Here is a 19,997-nt window from a genome sequence, read left to right as displayed (position 1 = left end):
ACGATTCACCTAGTTAAAAATTCCACAAGCAGAAATGGACAATGACTGAACTTGACTCAAACTGCCTCACTTGATGTCCACCACTCTAGAAAAAGGAATGTGAAAGACCATTAATGATAAATGAAGACAACGCACAAGTTTGCTCCAAGTAGAGGGACAAACCTAAACACACACACCCCCTCCCGGTTTTCTTTTCTTTCTCCTCAGTCCCTTTGCTTATTCTTAAATTGATGCAGTCTTGGATGTATGTCTGAACGTTTCTTTCTTTATTTTGTAAAGAAAGAGGACTTTAAATAGAGTTCTACTGCATGTTGCAGACTGAGGAGTTGCTAAGCACTGAAACTGTTCAGGCTGACAGCTTCAGCCTGTAATTAAAAATGTTAAAGATATTTTTGTGTGTAATACAAATATTACTCTCTCTTGTACATCGAAGCTGGTTCTTGGGACAAGCATAAACTGCTTGATAGCAGTACATTTCTTACTGTAATCACACATCAACTCCGTTGGACACAGTCTCTAAGATTTTTCCCTATTAAGCAGGTAAACTGTTTTAAAATTCATCAGTTCACTAGGATTCAAACCAATCTTGCTTCTCTAATATATCCTGATTTATCTTGGACTCCACAAGGAACTCCGAGACCTAACAGTTCTGTGTAGCTTTATTCTGTATACGCTTCCTTCTTTGGCATAGTCACTTTAATATCTTATAACTAAATTACAAAAGGCAGCCAAAACCATCCCCATTTAGAAGCTAATAATAGGTAATTGATGAATAAAGTCTGTTTCCCATCATTTTTAATGTGAAAAAAAGAAGTGACTAGATTAAAAAAACCCACCTCTTGGTTTTTTTTTTTCTTTTTTTTTTAAAAGGAGCATAAAAATAGTGAAGTTATGTTCTAAACCTGCTCAAGAATCTCCCTGTCTCTCATGGAAAGCAAACTCCATAATCAAACTGCCTTAGGAGTTCATATCGGACAAGCAACCAGTGGCTCTGCTTAGCCAGCTATGCCAAGTCTTCTACTGACACCTGCCAACCTCTTGTTGCTAAAATAAAATACAAACATAACCAGAAGTCAGATGTGACCAATGCTGTAACTGACATTTTTCTCAGCAGAGGGGGACATCATCATGTCCTACCTTAGAAGGTCTGGATTCTACACTGCATGCCCAGAAATCTGGCCAACAGTGGAGTGTCTGTGCTCCTCCCTCACTTGTCTGAGGACAGTGCAGGCCGATTATCCTGACATGGGGGTACATGTCCACTGTCAGGTCTCATAGGGGCCTGGCAGCAAGAGTAACAAAAAAGACTGCAATAGAAGTTTTGAAGTTGATAGCCACATGCCAGATACTTTCTGCACTTAAAGAGGCTTTTTTTCTTCCTTTTTGCGTCAACTGTAACAAAAGAAGCAAGAATAAAATAAGCAAGTTGCTTTATGGAATACAAGGGCAATCAAAAACCACCACAAAGGCATCGCAGAGAAATGCCGTTGCAAGTACAGAAGATGAAATATCTGCCAGTGGTGGAAACTGTCTCTTTAAAATGAACTAGTGGTTTCCAGGCCCTTTTTGACTTGTCTCCTGGTGATAATCAGTCTTCCAGATGGTTTCTCATTGCCTAATGGTGTACACGAGAAAGTAAACATTTCAGATTATTGAAAAATCAAGTATCATTGCAAACCTACTCTCTTTCAGTTAAATGTCTCAAGCGAAACACTCTGAAAACATAAAACTAACAAGACTTCTCAAAGTGAAACCGAGAGCAAATAAGGGAAATATCTAGCTACACCACCCAAGAAGAGCTTTATAGACCAACAGTACTCAAAAGCACCAGCTCAGAGACATCCATATCTCAATTACATGACAACATAAAAAGAGGGCTATGTACCATAAATAAAGCAGGTATACGAGTTAGAGCCAGACTACAGCACAAGATGCGGAACAGCTTCCCTAAAATTCCTCCCCATCACTCAAGTTTTTCCACCCCACTAGCGAATAAATTCAAACTGACACTGGTAATGGTCAAATCAAAAAGTTAAATTGAAATGCCTTCATCTCCACCTTTACATGGATAATAAGGATTAAACACCGTTTGAAATGAGTTATTTTATCTTAACTACATCTCCAAAAATATTTGTACATTAAACAGTCTACTTACATTTGATGTTTTATATATTCTTTGAGAAGTGCTTCATCCACAGAATACATCTGCACTCCTGTTCCATCACCATAGTAATACATCACACTAGCATTAAGCTCAGGTTGAAATACTTGGTCAGTTCCTTCACCATACAGTTCCTGACAACCAACTGAATATTCAAAGTTCACTTCGAAGTAAAGGAGAACATAAAAGAAAGATGATGAAAAATATTAAGTCCAGCACACAAATATTTTAAGGCATGATACACGCTGCTATTTTACTGTTGGTTTTCAGCATCTGATTTTAAAGACTCAAGCTACTTAATTATATTAAGTTACAGGATCTGTTTTTTGAGACAGCTCTTACTCCATATGCAAACAATAACATTATAAACATAGTTTTAAAATTTTTGCTAAGCATCTATTTTTTTGCATACTTCTAGGGTTTCCTCTGCCTCGTCCTCTTCCTCTGCCTCTACCTCTTCCTCTGCCTCTGGAGAGCCCTCGAACACTGCCACCCTCGCTTCTCACGCTGCACACTTCATCTTGATCATCTCTCTTCTCTCTATCACGACGCCAATCTTTAAGAGAGAAAAGCACAACACTTGCAATCATAATTAAATATCACAGTGCCAAACAGTCCCTTGTAACATAGAGTTCTGAGCTTGTGCCCAGGCAATCCACTGACTCAGTCACGCTGGCTGAAGCAGCAGGTCAGATCTGAAGCAAGGGTGAAACAGTAAGCTTTGCCCAGCCATGCCTGAGGGTGAGTTGGGCAGAAGCTGTTAGCAACAAAGAAGAGGAAGTGGGCTTGACTGGCAGTCAATCTCAAATGCTTCTGAAGCAACTGGACACTCTGGTGCCAGCTGAGGGATCACAATACCTACAATCGGCTTGGGACGGGAAGGAATGATCATGCAATTCTCCTTCCAGGCATGATAATGCAGTCTCCTCCTGTAGACAACTCCCAGTACCCAGAGAGAGCTAGGAAGAGCTGCCAGCTCTTGATAATCCTGCTCGGGGTGGGATTTCCACAGCAGTGGCTCTCTGGAGCCTCCCTTTTGTTCCCAGAAGCAGCGCCCTTGACTCTGCCCATTTAACAGCAATCATTTATTCTCTACTGGTTGTGCCCCAAACCGAGCTTTTAAGTTAAGGACCCCTTTTTGGTAAGACATGCAAATCTAAGACATCTCTGTAAGAATCTGTGTAAGGTTTTCATATAAATATGTGGTCTGCACATAGCAAAAGAGAGCAAGAGAGAAGCAGAAGAAGAAAGGAAAGCAAGCAGGTCCAAACCAGAGCCCAGGGACCTTGGCTCCACTCACCACAAACTTAAGGACAGGTGTAATTCTCACTTTACTCATGAGAGAAAACAAAGCCCTCTTTCACACCACTTCTTTCTCTTTTCCTAACACTCTCAGAGACTTCCATCTTCAGTCAGTCACCCTTGCTTAAGTTTCTTTAAGTTGCAATTGGATAGTCTTCCAGATGCTGGGGGACACCTTAGAGGAATGCCTGGGGATACAGCCCCAACTTGATCAAATTGAGAGCTGATAAATTTGACAAAGGACTGACTAAAGGTATGATTCTTTGTTCATATTAGAAATCTTGTTTTACTACCAATTATTTTTAATGAACCCTACAACAAAATATGTATGCTCATACATTCAAGTTCCTGTACTTTATTTTCTGTCAAATAAGACTCTGAGTTTATGAATATCATAATCGGTATGTGTGTGCCTCACTGGGAATTTGGACCTTAACCTTCACACTTGCTACCCTCAGCCTTAGAGGTCCCAAATGTGTAGGCATTATTTGAACTACGTCCCCAAATCAGTTTCATTTTTGCACTCTAAGAGTACATGTGGCTCAGACATATGCAAAAGTCCTACAGATAACACCGTCACGAGCTAGTGTTGTATTTAAGCCTGAAACAGGTTTTTTATTTAAACATCCAAAGTTCCTGAAGAGCAAGAGACATTTTGTGTTCTCTCACACTGAAACTGGTCTTGAATCACTACAGCCTTGAGGTAGAGTTCATGATACAAGTTTCTGGTCATTTTACCATCCTGAGCAATAAGAAGGTGATACACTAGTAAAAATCCTCTCCCTGCCCCTAGCCATCCCTCAGACATCCAGAGCAAACCCTTACATCCATGTTTCTAAAATGACTTCATAAACAAATCCCATCTCAGTAGCATCCAGCACTTACTATAATCACAGAATCATTTAGGTTGGAAAAGACCTTTAAGATTGAGTCCAACCGTATGAGCAAACATTTAAATTGCTAATGTATATTGTGATTCTAAAACTTAAAACAAAAATACATAAAGCAAATACATAAACCAAACAGTTACACTCAGCCTAAGATTTCTGCCATCTGACAAGCTGTATCCAGAACATGTGAGGACCAGAAGCAGTACCAGCTGTGGTGCATTTCTCCCTCTGTTGTGCTAGGACAACTTTTTGCATGGCCATGCTGAGAAACAGGTCAGGGAACTGAGGGAATTGGTCCAACTTAAAGGAAAAAACAACATCAGTAGAATTGCCAAAGCCGAGTTCAAAGTGTAGCTCCATAAGCAATTGCTCTGGTAGCAACAAGCTGCGGGAATAGCAGTAGAGCAGGACAGAGCAGCCACCTTATGAGACTATTTCCAAACTTTCTGCACCATAAAGCTGTGGCCCAAGATTCTGTAGGGAGCCGTGAAGAGAAAAATATATGCTGCTCTTATTCAGAGCACCAGCACATGCTGTAAAGATAGACTGTCTCCAAACTCAAGTTACTCACCAGTCAGTGACTGAGACATTGTAACTGATCAATTTGTAAAGAGGTTCAAAAAAAATCTGACAGTAAGCTTTAAAAAAAAAACCCCAAACTTTCCAATTTAAAATCTGTTAAACTACAGTACAATTTCTTTATTTTTTGCTGGTTATGGGCAAATATTAACACTAGGTTTTACTTAGTATAGGCGAAGTCAAGTTTCAACATAAACTGCCAATCTAATCCCTACTCATGTGGTATTATACTTTATTTGCCACAAATAGAGAGACCCAGAGATTGAAAACTACTTACTTCTTGTCTCATTCCGTCTGTTGTTATGAGGTATTAACTTGTTTGTTTCCAGCAGAAATCTTGAGCTAGTTCGAGAGCCTGGTCTTTCTTGACTGTCTGACCTTACATCATCCAAGTGAAGTGGCACCCATTTCTGCTTGTTACCTTGAAAATTTAATATATTGCTCTTCATTATAGTTCTACTTGACATTTCAGCTCCTGAAAAGATTCTATAGAATTATTCTTGTAGAACTAGTAACAGTTAATTTCAAAGTTTAAAAACTGGGAGAAGATTAACACTGAAATTTTAAGATATGATGAATGACTAAACAATAATAAAATGCCGTAAATAGGAATTTCACAAACTGAAAGGTAACCTTACCTAAGCTTTATATATATGAAATGAAGGTGAGCTTTTTTATTTTATGAATTTTTAGATGTAAGCTCCATTACCAAGACTTTATAGCTACATAAGTGTTAAATATATCCAGTAAATTCATTACTATATAATTTCACAACTTGCATATGAAACTTAAAGGTAAAAAATAACACATGAAGTTAACCACTAAAATAAAGATTTCAATCACAAACCATAAAACTTTTCCTGAGAATTTAGCTGTGGTACTGTATGTTTACCTTGAGATAGTCAGATTAAGTTAATTTGTGTGCATCAAATATTATTAGCAAAGCTTTATTTTTGTTGTAGGCTGGCCTAAAATATCCACTAACCATTTATTTAATGATAATATTTGCTGTTCTATTGCTTGTTGGTGTTGTGGGCTTCATACCTTTGGAGCCAAAAAATACAAGCAAATACATAAAATGTGTTATCCACACTGTGTGTGTGTGTGTGTGGGGGGTGGAGCGGAAATAGGTTGTACAGGTAGAATGCTTTGCTTTAAATTTCCACTTAGACTAAAAAAATTAAAAGCAATAAAGGATTTGGTTTTACATATATACAGAGGAAGATTAACAAATCTAAACAACAAAAGTCTTTAGGCTCTGAAGAAATACCAACAGGGAAGCAAGAAAAAAAAAAAAAAAAAGCAGCTGATGGCAGCAGTATCTTAATACTCTCAGCTGTTTCTCCAGCCTACTGACCAAACGAGATAGAGGTTTGCTTCCTACTGTTAATGTAACAGATTGGATTAAAAGGAAATTAATAACTTGGTTTAGTTTTCAAGTGATCAAGGTGTAAGCTAATAGTAAAACATGAAAATTAACATGTTAGTATATATAGTAACACACACACATATATATGAAGTTAAATTAACATAGTGCTATCTATTTAGGGAAATAAAGATATGAGATACAGTAATGGTTTGTACAGCCATGCTAAAATTTTCCAGAAATTGTCAGAGCTCCACGGACCATCAGTAGGACATGAGCTGCTTTTTTCCCAGAATTCCTATTTGACTAAACAAAACACTCCAAAAGCTGAGAAAGGAAGCTTGTTTTAAGCTTCCTAGCAGAAAGCAATAATATATCCTGTTATCACCTAGAAAATGCAAAACATAAAAAGTTTCATCAAGTCATTCAACTGGAATTAACGTAACTGTATCAATGGTGACTTATTGGATTATACATAGTGCCAGACTGACCTTTTTTCCTTTGGTTATTAGTTTGAGCTTCATCTTCACTAATATTATCTCCTGGACCATCTGGCTTTGCCTCCAGGTTGTCCTTGATTCCATTATTGCTTTTTTGATCAGATTTCTCCTCCTTTTCTCTTCTATTTGTTGGCTTCTTACTGTGACTTAGTGTCTTACACTGGAAGAGATACTGGTAATTAATTCTGACAGTACAGCTGCCGATAGCAAAAAGCATAAATTTCCTTTACCTATTAAAATTCCTTTATTATTCCTTGTTCTCAACCTCTTCAGTAGGGTGAGTTTTAAGAACTGTGTTGTTTTGTAAAGTCTCATTTTAAACAGTTCTATTTTCTGCTAACTTGGCAAGACTATGAAAAGAATTTTTAGACTAAGAAAGTTTTTGTTTTTTAACTGAAGATGTAGAATTGCGGAGGGCACAACAATCATGTTTCAATACCTCAGAATTGAAATGCATTTTACAGGAAAGAAAGAAATATTACTCACCAGTACCTACTGTTCAGACTGATTATCTTTAGAAAGCTGTGCTTACAGAATACTGAATGGTAAATCAGAAATTCCCATGATGCTGTACAATCTCAACAGCATGCCAAATGTTCATGTAAACTATAAGGAGCCATAGGTCTTAACTCTGACAATTCTGTTCCACTAAATCAGAACATGCACCAAAGATCAGAGGATGTGGAGGTGTACGATTACAGATTTATTTTTTCCCACATTAGAGTATGGCATTTACTGGGAACTGTGTGCCTTTGAGTAGTGCCAGCATCCTGCAGATCACCACTTCTTGGAAATCCCACAGAATAACAGGCTTCAAAGAAGGCAAAACGAACAGCATTTTAGCAGAGAGTGGAAAGTTTCCTTCTTCCCTGGTATCAATACAGGCTGGGGGATGAAGAGCAGCTCTGCAGAGGGGGACTTGGGGGCACTGGTGGATGAAAAGCTGGACGTGAGCCGGCAATGTGCGCTTGCAGCCCAGATAGCCAACCCCATCCTGGGCTGCATCCCCAGCAGCGTGGCCAGCAGGTCGAGGGAGGTGATTCTGCCCCTCTGCTCCGCTCTGGTGAGGCCTCACCTGGAGCCCTGCGCCCAGCTCTGGGGCCCTCAGCACAAGGAGGGCATGGAGCTGCTGGAGCGGGGCCAGAGGAGGCCACCAAAATGATCCGAGGGCTGGAGCCCCTCTGCTACGAGGCCAGGCTGAGGGAGCTGGGGTTGTTCAGCCTGGAGAGGAGAAGGCTGCGGGGAGACCTTATTGAGACCTTCCAGTGCTTAAAGGGGGCTTATAAGAAAGATAGGACTTCTTAGCAGGGCCTGTTAGCAACAGGACAAGGGGTAATGGTTTTAAACTAAAGGAGGGTAGATTCAGACTAGACGTACGGAAGATGTTTTTCACGATGAGGGTGGTAAAACACTGGCACAGGTTGCCCAGCGCGGTGGTAGATGCCCCATCCCTGGAGACATTCCAGGTCAGGTTGGACGGGGCTCTGAGCAACCTGATCTGGTCAAAGCCGTCCCTGCTCACTGCAGGGGGGGGTTGGACTAGAAGACCTTTAAAGGTCCCTCTAACCCAAACCATTCAGTGATCAGATATAATACCTACCTGCAAAATTAAGCTTTGCAGACATTTCTGCCAAACAGAAAGAAAACTCCTATGTTGTGGAGACAGCTTTGAACCTGCTGGAGTACATACAGGAGCTACAGCAGTCCTACGCCATAATTAATTTGAATGCAAAGCCTTTCCTTAGACAAATCACTTGAGATTAAATACAAACTAAATGTTACTTGGTTTAACAGACATTACATGAATTTGTGTACTAAAATTCTCACATACTTAAGTCAGCAAAAGGTTAACTAACATCTATGCAATACAATCTAGACCATCAGGTAAACCAAAAAATCCTTTAGAAAATACTCTTAAAGCAGACTATTTCAGACAGAAAACATCAAATGTGTATATTCTTATGAAACACTACATAGGTGTATCTCAGCCACTCTGATTACTACTGTACAGACATCATTAATCATATCAAAATTTGACATAATAACTAAGTAGATGCTAAAGACCTGCAGTACTGAAGAGAATGCAAAAGATACGGGTGCATGTTTTCTTAAGTCACTAAAATCAGTACCTCCCCCCCTCAAAAAAAAAGAGATGCTAAAATAAGCATATTCTAGACGGTCACAAATCAACATTAGAATTTACAAGTATTATTAAAGGATATAAAATTTAATCTTTTCAATGCTATTCAGTTTCTCAGATCTAAGCTCAGCAGACTCTCCTTTTCTGAACATCAGAACACGATAGAAAATATTTTTTGGACACAGAGTTTCTCTGCACTGTACCTCATGTGTTACAACAGCAGTCTCTGAAAAGTTACAAACAAAAAGTATTGCATAGTGGAACTGAGCACACAATCTTCAAGAACAGCATTTTTGAGTTTTTAGACTGTAGCAAACAAAGAGGCTGTGCATCTGAGGTATAAAAAGCACAGATGAAATTAGTTCTAATTTTATGAGTAACTAAGGAGGGAGTTTAATGCACAGCTGAGAGTTACACACCTCCAATGTCACCAGATAAATTAGCAGCTTTAGGATGCAAGTCATGCATCCTTCATGATATTATTAAATATATCACCGCTGTCTCCTTCTGAAGTGGTAGTCTCTTCCGTTCACAACATCTCAGCAACCGACAGGAATATTGATGATGGAGAAGCTTATAATACTTTAAAAAAAATAGTCAAATCAAGGATCTTGTGTAAATCCTAAACCACAATGGGATGTATGCACACACTAAAGTATTCTGACTGGTATGTGAGCAACTGATCGAGCCTTAACTTATTGGCATATAATCTATTCAGGTTTTAAAGATTCTTCTAGCAGTCTCAAAGATTTTTCTTTGACATCCTGTAGAACAAGCTACTAGAGGAGGCAAATTCTACCGAGCAGTAAACAATGTTGTGTCAAATCTACAGACACCTATAATTTTGACCTGCAATGCTAAAAGCCTGTTTAAACACCTGAAAATGTTTTGTTGCTGACAAACAACAAAGGTATGACAATTGGTTGAGGGAGAAGGGAGGGTGTTAGTAACTAAGCCTGCAGGACAAATGATTCATGCCAAACTACCTTAATACCCTTTTCCAGTTTTCATTTGGACACTTTCAATTATACAATGCACGTTGTTGAACCCAAATCTTCTGGTTTCCCTCACCAAGAAAACAGTAAAAGCATCACAGGGGTGCTGCAGAACTAAAGCAAAGAATGAAATGGCACCTCATAGCTCGCAATAATCTGTGCTCTGTTCTTGTTTTAAATAGCATAAAAGAAGTGTAAGATATTATGCATTTATCACTTGAGATAAAGTCAAAGGAAGTTAATTGGATGGAATAGACGTTAACTACAGGTCCAGCAAAGGGAACACGTATCAGAGGAACAGGGCAAGGATAACTAAGTTGCCTAAGACAACCTGCACAAAGTGTTCTGAGCCACAAGGGAGGGCAGCGCGTTCACAATGCCAAAGGCCTTCTCATCTGTGCATAAACTTCCCGACGAGTAGAAAAGGGAAATACAAGTTTCAAAACGGTGGAGTTAGTATGGTACATTTTTTTTTCCTACATGTCCATAGCACACCACTAATGATAAACGGAGCATATGTGTGCAGGCTTGTGAAGGGTTCTGAAATTCCAGTACCAGCGCAGACAGTTAAGCACAGACCAGTACCCTGAATTATTGACAAAATTTCTGCTGAAACTGTACAGCACCCAAAGCGCATTCTCAGGGGAATGGTATTAAGCAGAGAAGTCAATATGTTTTAAAAAAAAAAAAAAAAAATACTGAAGATAACAAAGGATACTTACTTCATTGTTTGCTATTTCGCTTGGTGTTGGCCAGTTTGTGATATCACCAAAATCACCAGCCTGAAAAGATGACAAACAGTTTATACTACTTCCTAGATTTAGTCCTTTCATTAAAAGGAAGATGTGGAAGATATCAGTCATGATTCAGATAGCCAGACTACCCCTTTGAGCAGAACTGCTAGAAATAGCAATTTTTAAAAACTGCTTTCTGTTATGTTTCTCAAACACACAACTTTTGAAAACAGAATATGATCAATTGTAGAAACAACTACTCATTGCAGCAACATCCAAATCAAGGTCCACTACATCTTAGCTTGTAATTAGTGTAATTGTCTAAAGAATGCCTTCATGAAGAATATTTCAAGTGGGCACAGCCAAAAAAAGATAGCAAGCAAGCAAGCAGAATTTTCTACATTCTAATATAAAACAAAGAGGGCTTATGACTTTTGAACACGCATAAAACAACTGTCAGATTAAATGTTGTCTTACACATAGCTTCCTATGTGATTTAAAGGTATCTACTGCTTAAAAGTCTTTTTAGCTTTTGGAAGACCTTTGAGCACAGGTATTATTCCCCCTAAAGAAGGGGTGGCTGTACAAAATTTTAGAAACTTAATTTTTCTATAAAAGGATTGAGTGTCTCCTGTTGTCATAATGATAATTTTGTAACAGCACATAAAGCACACCCGTCACATAATATGCAAAAAGGATTTCCAAAACCAATCTAGCATCACTTGTGCTCAAGTGATGCCATTTCTTTGCAGCCCCTTCACATTTTTAAATAATCCCATTGCTTTTTTTTTTTTTTTAATAAACAAAAGTGCCTTTCCTTATCCCTCATACATACACCACTTCAGCATCCCTTCAAATTTTAAGTTTCCCTTCCTTTTTTACTTTTCTCTGTCTTCAAAATTAACCAAGGCAGAACATAACACTTCTGGTTGGAATTTCAAAATACCTTGCTATCTTTTTATTTTCATAATATCATCTACTTACCATATTGAGTATTTAGAGCCATAAATACTCCTTTGAAATTATTTCATTTTCCTACTATATTATCAGCTGAGCTAAATGGCAGTTTAGATTAACAGGTTAGATTAACTGGGACTTCTAATACAATCAGTCCAGTAACTCACAGCTAAACGTTCTTCCGGCAAATACAAACCTTGCTGCATTTCCTTGTCCTGGGTTTCGCTGCTTTTATAACTTTAGTGGAATTCTGTAGTTCTGAAAAGGAAGAAAAATATTTTCAGGTAAAGAATTAGACTGCATTTTAAAAGAATAAGGAAGGTATACTTCAACAACTCTGTTTAACTATGTAGCATATTACACCAAAGTTTTCTTGAGGCCTTGGTATTGAAGTCAATGAACATTTCCATAAAGTAACTAATAGTAGATGACATTGAAAAACTCACATTCATAATGAGCTTAGATAATCTTGAAAACTAGGTGTATGGGATACTGTATAACACAGTATTTAAGCATTTGCTCAGCTATAAGGTCAAGACTATCTCAAAACACTGGTATTTTAACCTAAGTAGCAGCAAAGAAAATGAGCCCCTGAAACATATTAAAAAAGTTACCCTATTAGAAGCTATAAGATGGAATTAATTTATGAAATCTATCATTATGCAAGCATGAAAAAATATAGAAGCAATTACATATTCACAAATTCCCAGTAATTTCCTTTTATAAGCAATTACTCAAATGCCAAATAAAATTTAGCCATATTGCTCATAATCAAGCCAAAGCAATAATAAAAAAAAAAAAAGGTGAAAAGAGAAAATGGCTATAAAAACTACAATAATACTAACAAATTTTACTGCCCAAATTCCACAGTGGATATGTTTATGATAACTATGAGCATTTGCAATGAAGCTGACACTCATACATTTTCAGAACCATCCCGAGCCAAGACCTAAACTTTATAATAAGGATCCCACCTGATCTGCCGAGCAAGAGACTTACTTCTACCGGTAATATCTGCCAGGGATTAATACAACGCTTGGAAATAACTCACTCTCTCGCATATGGCAACATTATTGGGCCTAATGATCTACATTGAAAAATAAAAGTCTATTTAAACTTACATCTTTTAATACATACGCAATTACCCTTCTTGTATATGAATCTGAATTTCTTATTCTGTGCAAGTTTTCCCCACCCATCTGAATTGTGTTCTACTTTTTGCGCTGGGAATTCAGGGGGAAAAACCCCCACTAGTATCAGGCAATTTTTCTTGGAGATTAGAATTGAGACAGAGGAAACCACCTCTTAACTTCTCCCATTAAGCCCTAGTTCTGTTCTCCCAGTGCGTATTTGCCCACAGCGGTCACAACCACTGTGAAGCGAAGTGGTCACAACCTTTCCTTGAAACTTCTTAAGCAGTATTTTATTGCAAGACGAGCTTCAAACATCGAACATGACTGAAATCACTAGTGGATTATTATTTCATACAGGGATAACATCGCCTCCTGGAGCCTTATCTCTTTCACATCCAGTGACTAATCTTCCTTATCACAGCTTGACACTGGGAACCCCACCCTCGTGCCCCAGTGACTCTGAAAACCCTGTTTGCTTCCTGGAATATACTGTGAACGTTAGAGGCATAAACTAATGCATACTCCACACTCCACTGTAAATTATATTACTACTACTGTATACAACTTGCACATCACACACAACACGTGACCAGTGAATCCTGATCGGCCTTTGACCTTTGCCACACCATTTACCAGTCTTTTTTCCTCTCCTACAGATCTGCTTTTTAAAACAAAGACAAAACACACACCCCCAGACTGCCTCCTCCTCCTCGTTACTCAGCCTCAATTAACTTTAGACTGCGAGCTTTCAGAAACACACAGTGACTGTGTAATCCTAATTTTTACTTGTCATTCAACAGTAAACTAATTGCCCTTTACAAAACAAGACAAACAGCTGTAGAGGTGGAGTAGCAAACAAATTTGTAATTTTCTCCAACTAAACTACCAATTACCTGTAAAGGTAAACTGACCGGCCATAGCGTTTGTCCTCCAGTAGTCTGCAAACACACGTCTCCCTTTAGCTGTTCAATTACCTTACTGAAGCTCTTTTTCCATCTCGCAGCACTTTTACTTAAATTGCTGCTGAAGGACTGCTCTGCCAGAACTTCTTCTCTGTGTGTCACCAGGGCGTAGCAAGGGATTCAAAACTAAAAGACTCAACGTCGCTGCACTATCTTAGTCATGGGATACTGTTCCAGGCGGCAGGAGAGGCTATCTGAATCGAGCAGAATGAGACCCAACTTGTTTTAAGGAACGTCTCTTATCTGTATGTAGTAATCCAAGACTTGGAAGATGCATTTGCACGCTAAACGAAAAGAAAATTAACATTAGGCAACACACCGCCTAGTTGACGGTGCCCTTTCTGAACTCAAAGGCCTGAGATCTCGCCACACTCCGTACTTCCCTACCCAAAAACAACTCCACAGAGTTTCTTGTCCTCCCAGAAGAGCCATGCTCAAAACCAAATTCAACTGACCTTTTCCTGACCAGTCTTCTGGGGCTTATCGTGTGGGAGTTGGATTTTAGTGTGAAGCATGAAAGGCAAGATAAAGGGGAAGGGTGGCAGAGTAAAAGAACAAAACATCGGACCACTTAAAAGGTTTTACCCAGGTCACATCTGTTCTGTTGTTACAAACACATCTAGGGCCACTGTTCAGGCAAAACTTACTCTAGAGCACGTTTAGGTAAAAGCTCTATGCTCTATATTACCCCAGTGTCTGGTTTCAACCTCATGTAACAGTGCTGAATATCCAGAAATGGCACCTTTAGTACATTGCTCCAGCAGAACCCAGCAAGCTCTTGCAAATAAACTATTTCACTTATTGTTAATTCCAACCTAACTGTAATAAAATGGTTTATTCAGTCATATGCTACAAGGTAACCTGTTTACTAACGGCATGCCATGTTGATAAAAATTCAGTTATCTTCAATTACTTCACTTGCTGGGTTTCACCTGAGTTTTGAGGGGATGGGGAAAAAAATTAAAATTAAGGATGAGGAAGTTTAATTGCCAATGATTATCTTTCAATCACTGAACTGCATCCAGTAAAGATGCCATCCACATGAAAAAAAAAAAAAAAAAGCGGCTTTGAAGGCTGATTTCTGTTATTATGGTTCTTCTAAGTCTTTTAATACACCACATCCTAACCGGAGATGTTTTCCACAGAGAGACATGGATGTGCAAACATGCCAAGTGCAGTATGTCAAGATACACGCGATGACAGTTGTGAAAAACGAGAGGTGAATTTTTGAACCACCGAAACAGCAGCAATCCTCTGAGACAGCGGCAACAAAAAACGGAAAAGCAGACTGGATGCTGTCCAAAGATAAGAAAAGCAAAATTTGTACATAATGATGTATCACCAAAGTACCACTGATTACAAGACAAATTACGTTTTCAGTAGTAGTACTTCAGAATGGATGATTTGAAGTCCTGCAAATAACTAGTCAGCAAGTAATTTTTTTCTGATAGAAGGGGAGGGATGATATTGCCAATTTCTTCTGAAAGCGAAGTCTATTAATAAAAGGTGGAACACATTTTAATTTTGCTACAAATGCAGTTTATGCTGTAAGGATTTCTAGACAATATTCAAGTTTTATTTTTACTTGGACTGCACGTGTATTTCCTTCAGCAAAGGAACAACATTGCATAAATACCAGAAACGCCTCAAGCAGCAGTTGAAATCACCCAGCTCTTCAAAACCTCAGTGGAAAATGTCTGTTGAACTTATATGATGTTTTCCTTTCAATGCTCAGTTTGAAACTTCACAGTAAAATCCATTTTTAAATAAGGTAAGCTATACTTAAATTTATCATTTTAACAGATAAATGTGACAGTCTTGCAAATGTGACAAAACAATCCCTTGAGTACATCATAACGTAAATCTAGAGCATGGATTTAGATGCAAGATTCTGGGAAATAAATTAAAAAAAAAAAAGAAAACAGTAATTATGCTAACATCCTTTCCTACAATAGTTCTAGCATTTTATAGCAGAGCTACATTAGAATGACCTTCTTCACGCTATTTGAACAACTAACCAAGGCAGTGAGTTACGACACCTGCATCCTTCCGCCTATTTACATTCAAAACCAGGCAGTTTTTCGATACAACAAGCAATAAGGGGAAAAAAATCCCCAACAGACGATTGATTAATCATTATACCATTTATTTTCCTTGCATTTCATTCCTCGTCTCAATTTTTTCTTAGTTTCTTCATAGAAAGCTGCAGGACGCGATTCAATTTCTACAAAAGCTTTCGTGGTCTAACGGGAGCACGTGCTAGAGCACAGCAAGGCAGTACCGAGCCCGAGACTCCAGGCAGCGGGATGGATTTCTCTCTCGTAACAAGTGTCCAGTTTAGAAACAAACAAAAAACTCCCCTACCACACAAAATTACACACGCTGTAGCATACAACTCAAATACAGACAGCAGGTTTGTAAAGATAATGCTTTTAATTCCTTCAGGGTTGGGGCAATTGCCAATGTTGTACCTTCTGATAATTCTTAAAATAGTTTTTAAAAGCTGCTATTCAAACACTCAGTGTATTCATAAGAACGAACGATAATATCTGCCTTGGACACACCAAAAAAATGTGATAATCAAATCATTTACACATTTGCTAATCAAAAGCTTGCTATTCCTAGTAACACAGTATACATTTACTGAACTGTACTTTTACAACCTGTTTGCTAACAGACTAAAGCAAATTAATTTACACAAGAGCACTACAGTGAACTGGTTCTGCTACCAAAATATCAATCAGATAAAAGGTGTTCTTTGATGCCCAGAAATAAGCGCAATGAAGAAAGACAAACTCAGCACAATATAAAAGACTGAACTGTGCAGTTATTTTAATTAAGTACATCATTCAAGCACACTAGGAAGCAAACCCACTTCAACCACTTCAGCAGCACAGGTATTTTGCTTCATTGAATACTTTCATAAATTTCATGAACAATTTTTGAATAATTATCTAACGAATCACTCGAGACCCACATCAGCTACACAAATCGGATGAAGACTAGAGAGCTTGTCATTCAGATTCCCTTTTCCAAGCTTAGAAAAAGGGCAGCACTTTAAGGTTTCATCAAACACAGAGGCGGGAGAACTTTCGTAAAAAAAAAAAAATATTTCAACAATTCCATCCTGGGCAAGTTATTTTACGGAGAAAGGGTTACTAGCCTCTTCTGCGAGAGCCCAGTTGTGAGGGGCAGCTGAGGAAAAACAAGACTCGGAGGAAAGACAAGGAATACAGGACTAACGCTGGGTCATTCCGCAGCTCCCGTACGGACACATCTTGTTGGCTCAATTTAAAGAGAGCTTACCTTGTTACCTTGTAAAAAATCATCTACAAGATTATATACGACTTCTTCCTCGCAACCGTTCCTCTCTTACTCATAGAACTTCAACTTGAAGAACTGAAGACTTACTGCAATCCATTGGCTGGGCGCTACAAGGGAAGGCGAGGGGAGGAAGACACACTGCAGAAGTACCTTTCACCATTTGGCAGCCTATGCTAAAGCTGGGAAGCCTTTAGACAGAAGCCTATTAATTTCACTAGCAATTTCATACTGCTACCAGCCTTTCTTCATGAGTTAAATGCAGAATAGGATGTAAAAGTAGCTGTCTAATTCTGAAATTATTCTGTTTGAAAGAGAAGTTTAATAAAAGTCTTAGTCAGAAACAATGACCTGTGGTAACAAATGTACCATGAAAAATTCAAGTATGTTTACATTAGGTGTTTGGTTTACTATAAACATGATTAAAACCTACTAACATATCCGAGACAAAAAAAATAACAGGTCATAGTAACAATGCTTTGACCGAATTCTTTCACCACGAATTTTAAGCCTTTTACATGACTTTTTTCCCCTCTAGCGTTGGGTGACGTTAACAGTTTCTTTCAGCAACAAGAGTCAAGTTTGCCTCTATTACAAGCTAATGCCACGCTAAATTGAAAGTCAAAACATGACAGACTGGGGTCAATTTTCTCGAGCGTGTAACTATCACTGAACATACCATACGTGCCCATCTCAGGAAACTTTCAACAAATTAAGCCAGGATCAACAAGTCGAACAGGATTCAGTCACTACTTTGATGTGAGATTCTTTTACGTTTTATTATCCTCTTTACGGAGAGTTTTACATTCCATCCCAGTAGTATTTCTGCTCATCTACTTATTATTTCACATGACTAATTTCCATACTACTACATTTATAAGGGCCTAGCATGACTGATTTTGCTTTGCCAACGTGCAATTAGTTACTTCAAAATACATCCCTCACTGCAGATGGAGGCACATGGCAAGTCCTTCCTTCCAACAGCCAGGAAAGATCAGCTGCTTCGTCTTTTACAAGGGAAAGAGCGGTGGCTCCTTCCCGGTGCTTTCAGTGGTGGCCAAACCAAAACACGCACCCTGGTACGTGTCCTTCACCAATGCCATTACCAGCGACAGTGACTCCCATATTTGCTAAATTATACACTTGCCACTGAAAAAGATGTTCCGGAGCAGCTACTCGGTTTCCTATTAAGTTGATAAAGGGTAAGCACAACTTTTACACAGAAGAAAAATAATTTAAAGTTCTCTGCAATCATCAAGTTAAGCATATAATGCGCACAGCATGTGAACACACTGCCTCCTTCCTCTCTCCTCCTTCCTTCGACAACTGTTTGTGTGTTTTATCTTAAGTGGAAAAGTAAACTTTACAGAAGGTGAAGCACAAGGTGCTAATGCCACAAAAGAAGTTTCCCCAATGCTTCTGATGTACCATTATTATTAGTGCCACAGCAAGCCAACCGAGTGACAAGTTCTCTTTCATGTATGGACAAGACCACAAGCTGCTGCCCAGCAAGCCGGATTGTAGAAGCTATGCATAACTAGGTATTTACAAGTGCGTCACTACACGCAAACAAAGCAGTCAAGATGATAAAGATGACTATATACGTCGCCAAAAGGTTTGATCTTCAGCTAGGTAGAGATTTTGTGGTCGGCAGAACTCTTTCCTCTGCTTGCACGACCTGTATACTTGAACCTATAAATTATCTATTTCTCTTTGTGAAGGAAGTACGTATTTAATTCAAGCATAAAAGCGACTGTCAGATCACAAAAAGGTTTGTCAGATGCCTTCAGAAGCAAGCGCTGAGATTGAAATTCTCGGGAAACACAGGCTGAAATACGTATTTTGAGGTCAGCGCTTTACTTCCAGCCAACAACAATACTCCGAGCAGCTGCTGACTTCTAGGAACGCTTTGCTAGCCTAAGCATAAAGCCTGGCAATTTCACATCAGGTCTTCAGGGACCAAATTCGTACGGCCATCTGCCTGTTTAGTCGGTGCGCAGCCTGTAAAGTAGCTTTATCTTACACGTAGCAATTAAAGGCCACGGAATTATACCACGGCTACCGTCGCCCCGTCTCCTACAACACAAGCAGTCTGAGTCCCGACAGCGAGCAAACTGACTGCTTTTGTTAACGTTTAAAGCCTCCGCAATCCAAATCTTCCGGAAAGCAAAACCAAGTAACGGATCGTACAGAGGGCCCGACTATATAATTAGGCAAAAAAGACCTGCGGTAAAGCAAACGGGGTTTAGCAATATCTCTGAAGAAAAGCAAAGCGAGACGTAGAGTAGCTTACCGGCCCCATGTGCCGGTACCGGAGCCCAGCGCCATGCGGGGCTCGCCGGGGGTCACCCCCATCGCTCCCGGCCGGGGGGGGGCGGCATTTGCAACCCCCGGGGGCCTGCGGCCAGCGCAGCCGCTCCCTCACCCCAATCGCGTCCCCGTGTGCCCGTGCCCCCCCTCCCCGAGGCGGGCGAAGGCGGCGGCCGGACCCCCCCCCCCCCCCCCCGCTCGCTTCCCTCCTCTGCCCATGTATGTCAAAAGCCGGAGCGCCCGGCCCGCCGCCCGCGGAGCCGCACCCGGGGAGCGGGGGAACACGCGTTTCGGATCTGGAGGGGGGAAAAAAAAAAAAAAACCCAAACAAAAAAAAGCCCCAAAACCACCAGAAAACCACCGCCGCCGCCAGCACCCGGCCCGCCGCCCCCCGGCCCGGCCTTCGCACCTGGGTCCTGCGGGCCGAGCTGCTCGTCGGCCGCGGGCGGGGAGGGGCTGTCCCCCGCCGGTCTGCGCCTCGTCCACGGGTTCTCCTTGGGCGGCGGGGCTTCCACCGCCGACCGCCGCCGGTCGCCCTCCTCCGCGGCCTCCTCCGCCTCCCGGGGCCGGCTGACGGCCGGGCCGCCGCCCTCAGCGCCCCAGCCCCGCCGCTCGGCGGGCGCCGCCGCCACCTGCGCCGCGGACAT

At 40.1% G+C, this 19,997-nt stretch overlaps 1 protein-coding gene across 6 annotated transcripts in view; it reads right to left on the bottom strand.

Moving 5' to 3' along the window:
- LARP1B (La ribonucleoprotein 1B) overlaps positions 1-19,997 on the bottom strand; it is a 33,827-nt gene extending 13,830 nt beyond the window's left edge. For 3 of the 6 annotated variants that reach the window (XR_012831001.1, XM_075709001.1, XM_075709002.1), the window contains exons 1-7: positions 19,760-19,997; positions 11,821-11,882; positions 10,656-10,715; positions 6,790-6,958; positions 5,210-5,353; positions 2,574-2,717; positions 2,156-2,324 (exon numbers count right to left, since the gene is read on the bottom strand). Coding sequence is in view for 5 of the 6 variants with exons in the window: in XM_075709001.1 (XP_075565116.1) it covers positions 2,156-2,324; positions 2,574-2,717; positions 5,210-5,353; positions 6,790-6,958; positions 10,656-10,715; positions 11,821-11,882; positions 19,760-19,997 (986 nt within the window). In the remaining variant the exon portion in view is untranslated. Of the gene's footprint in view, positions 1-2,155; positions 2,325-2,573; positions 2,718-5,209; positions 5,354-6,789; positions 6,959-10,655; positions 10,716-11,820; positions 11,883-13,650; positions 14,000-19,759 lie in introns of those variants that run through there. The other 3 variants (XM_075709004.1, XM_075709003.1, XM_075709005.1) reach the window with 3 other exon arrangements.

This window comes from Pelecanus crispus, chromosome 4, assembly GCF_030463565.1.
Source record: "Pelecanus crispus isolate bPelCri1 chromosome 4, bPelCri1.pri, whole genome shotgun sequence".
Classification (NCBI taxonomy): domain Eukaryota; kingdom Metazoa; phylum Chordata; class Aves; order Pelecaniformes; family Pelecanidae; genus Pelecanus; species Pelecanus crispus.
The sequence above is the reverse complement of the archived record's forward strand: the minus strand, read 5'-3'. Positions and strand labels throughout refer to the sequence as shown.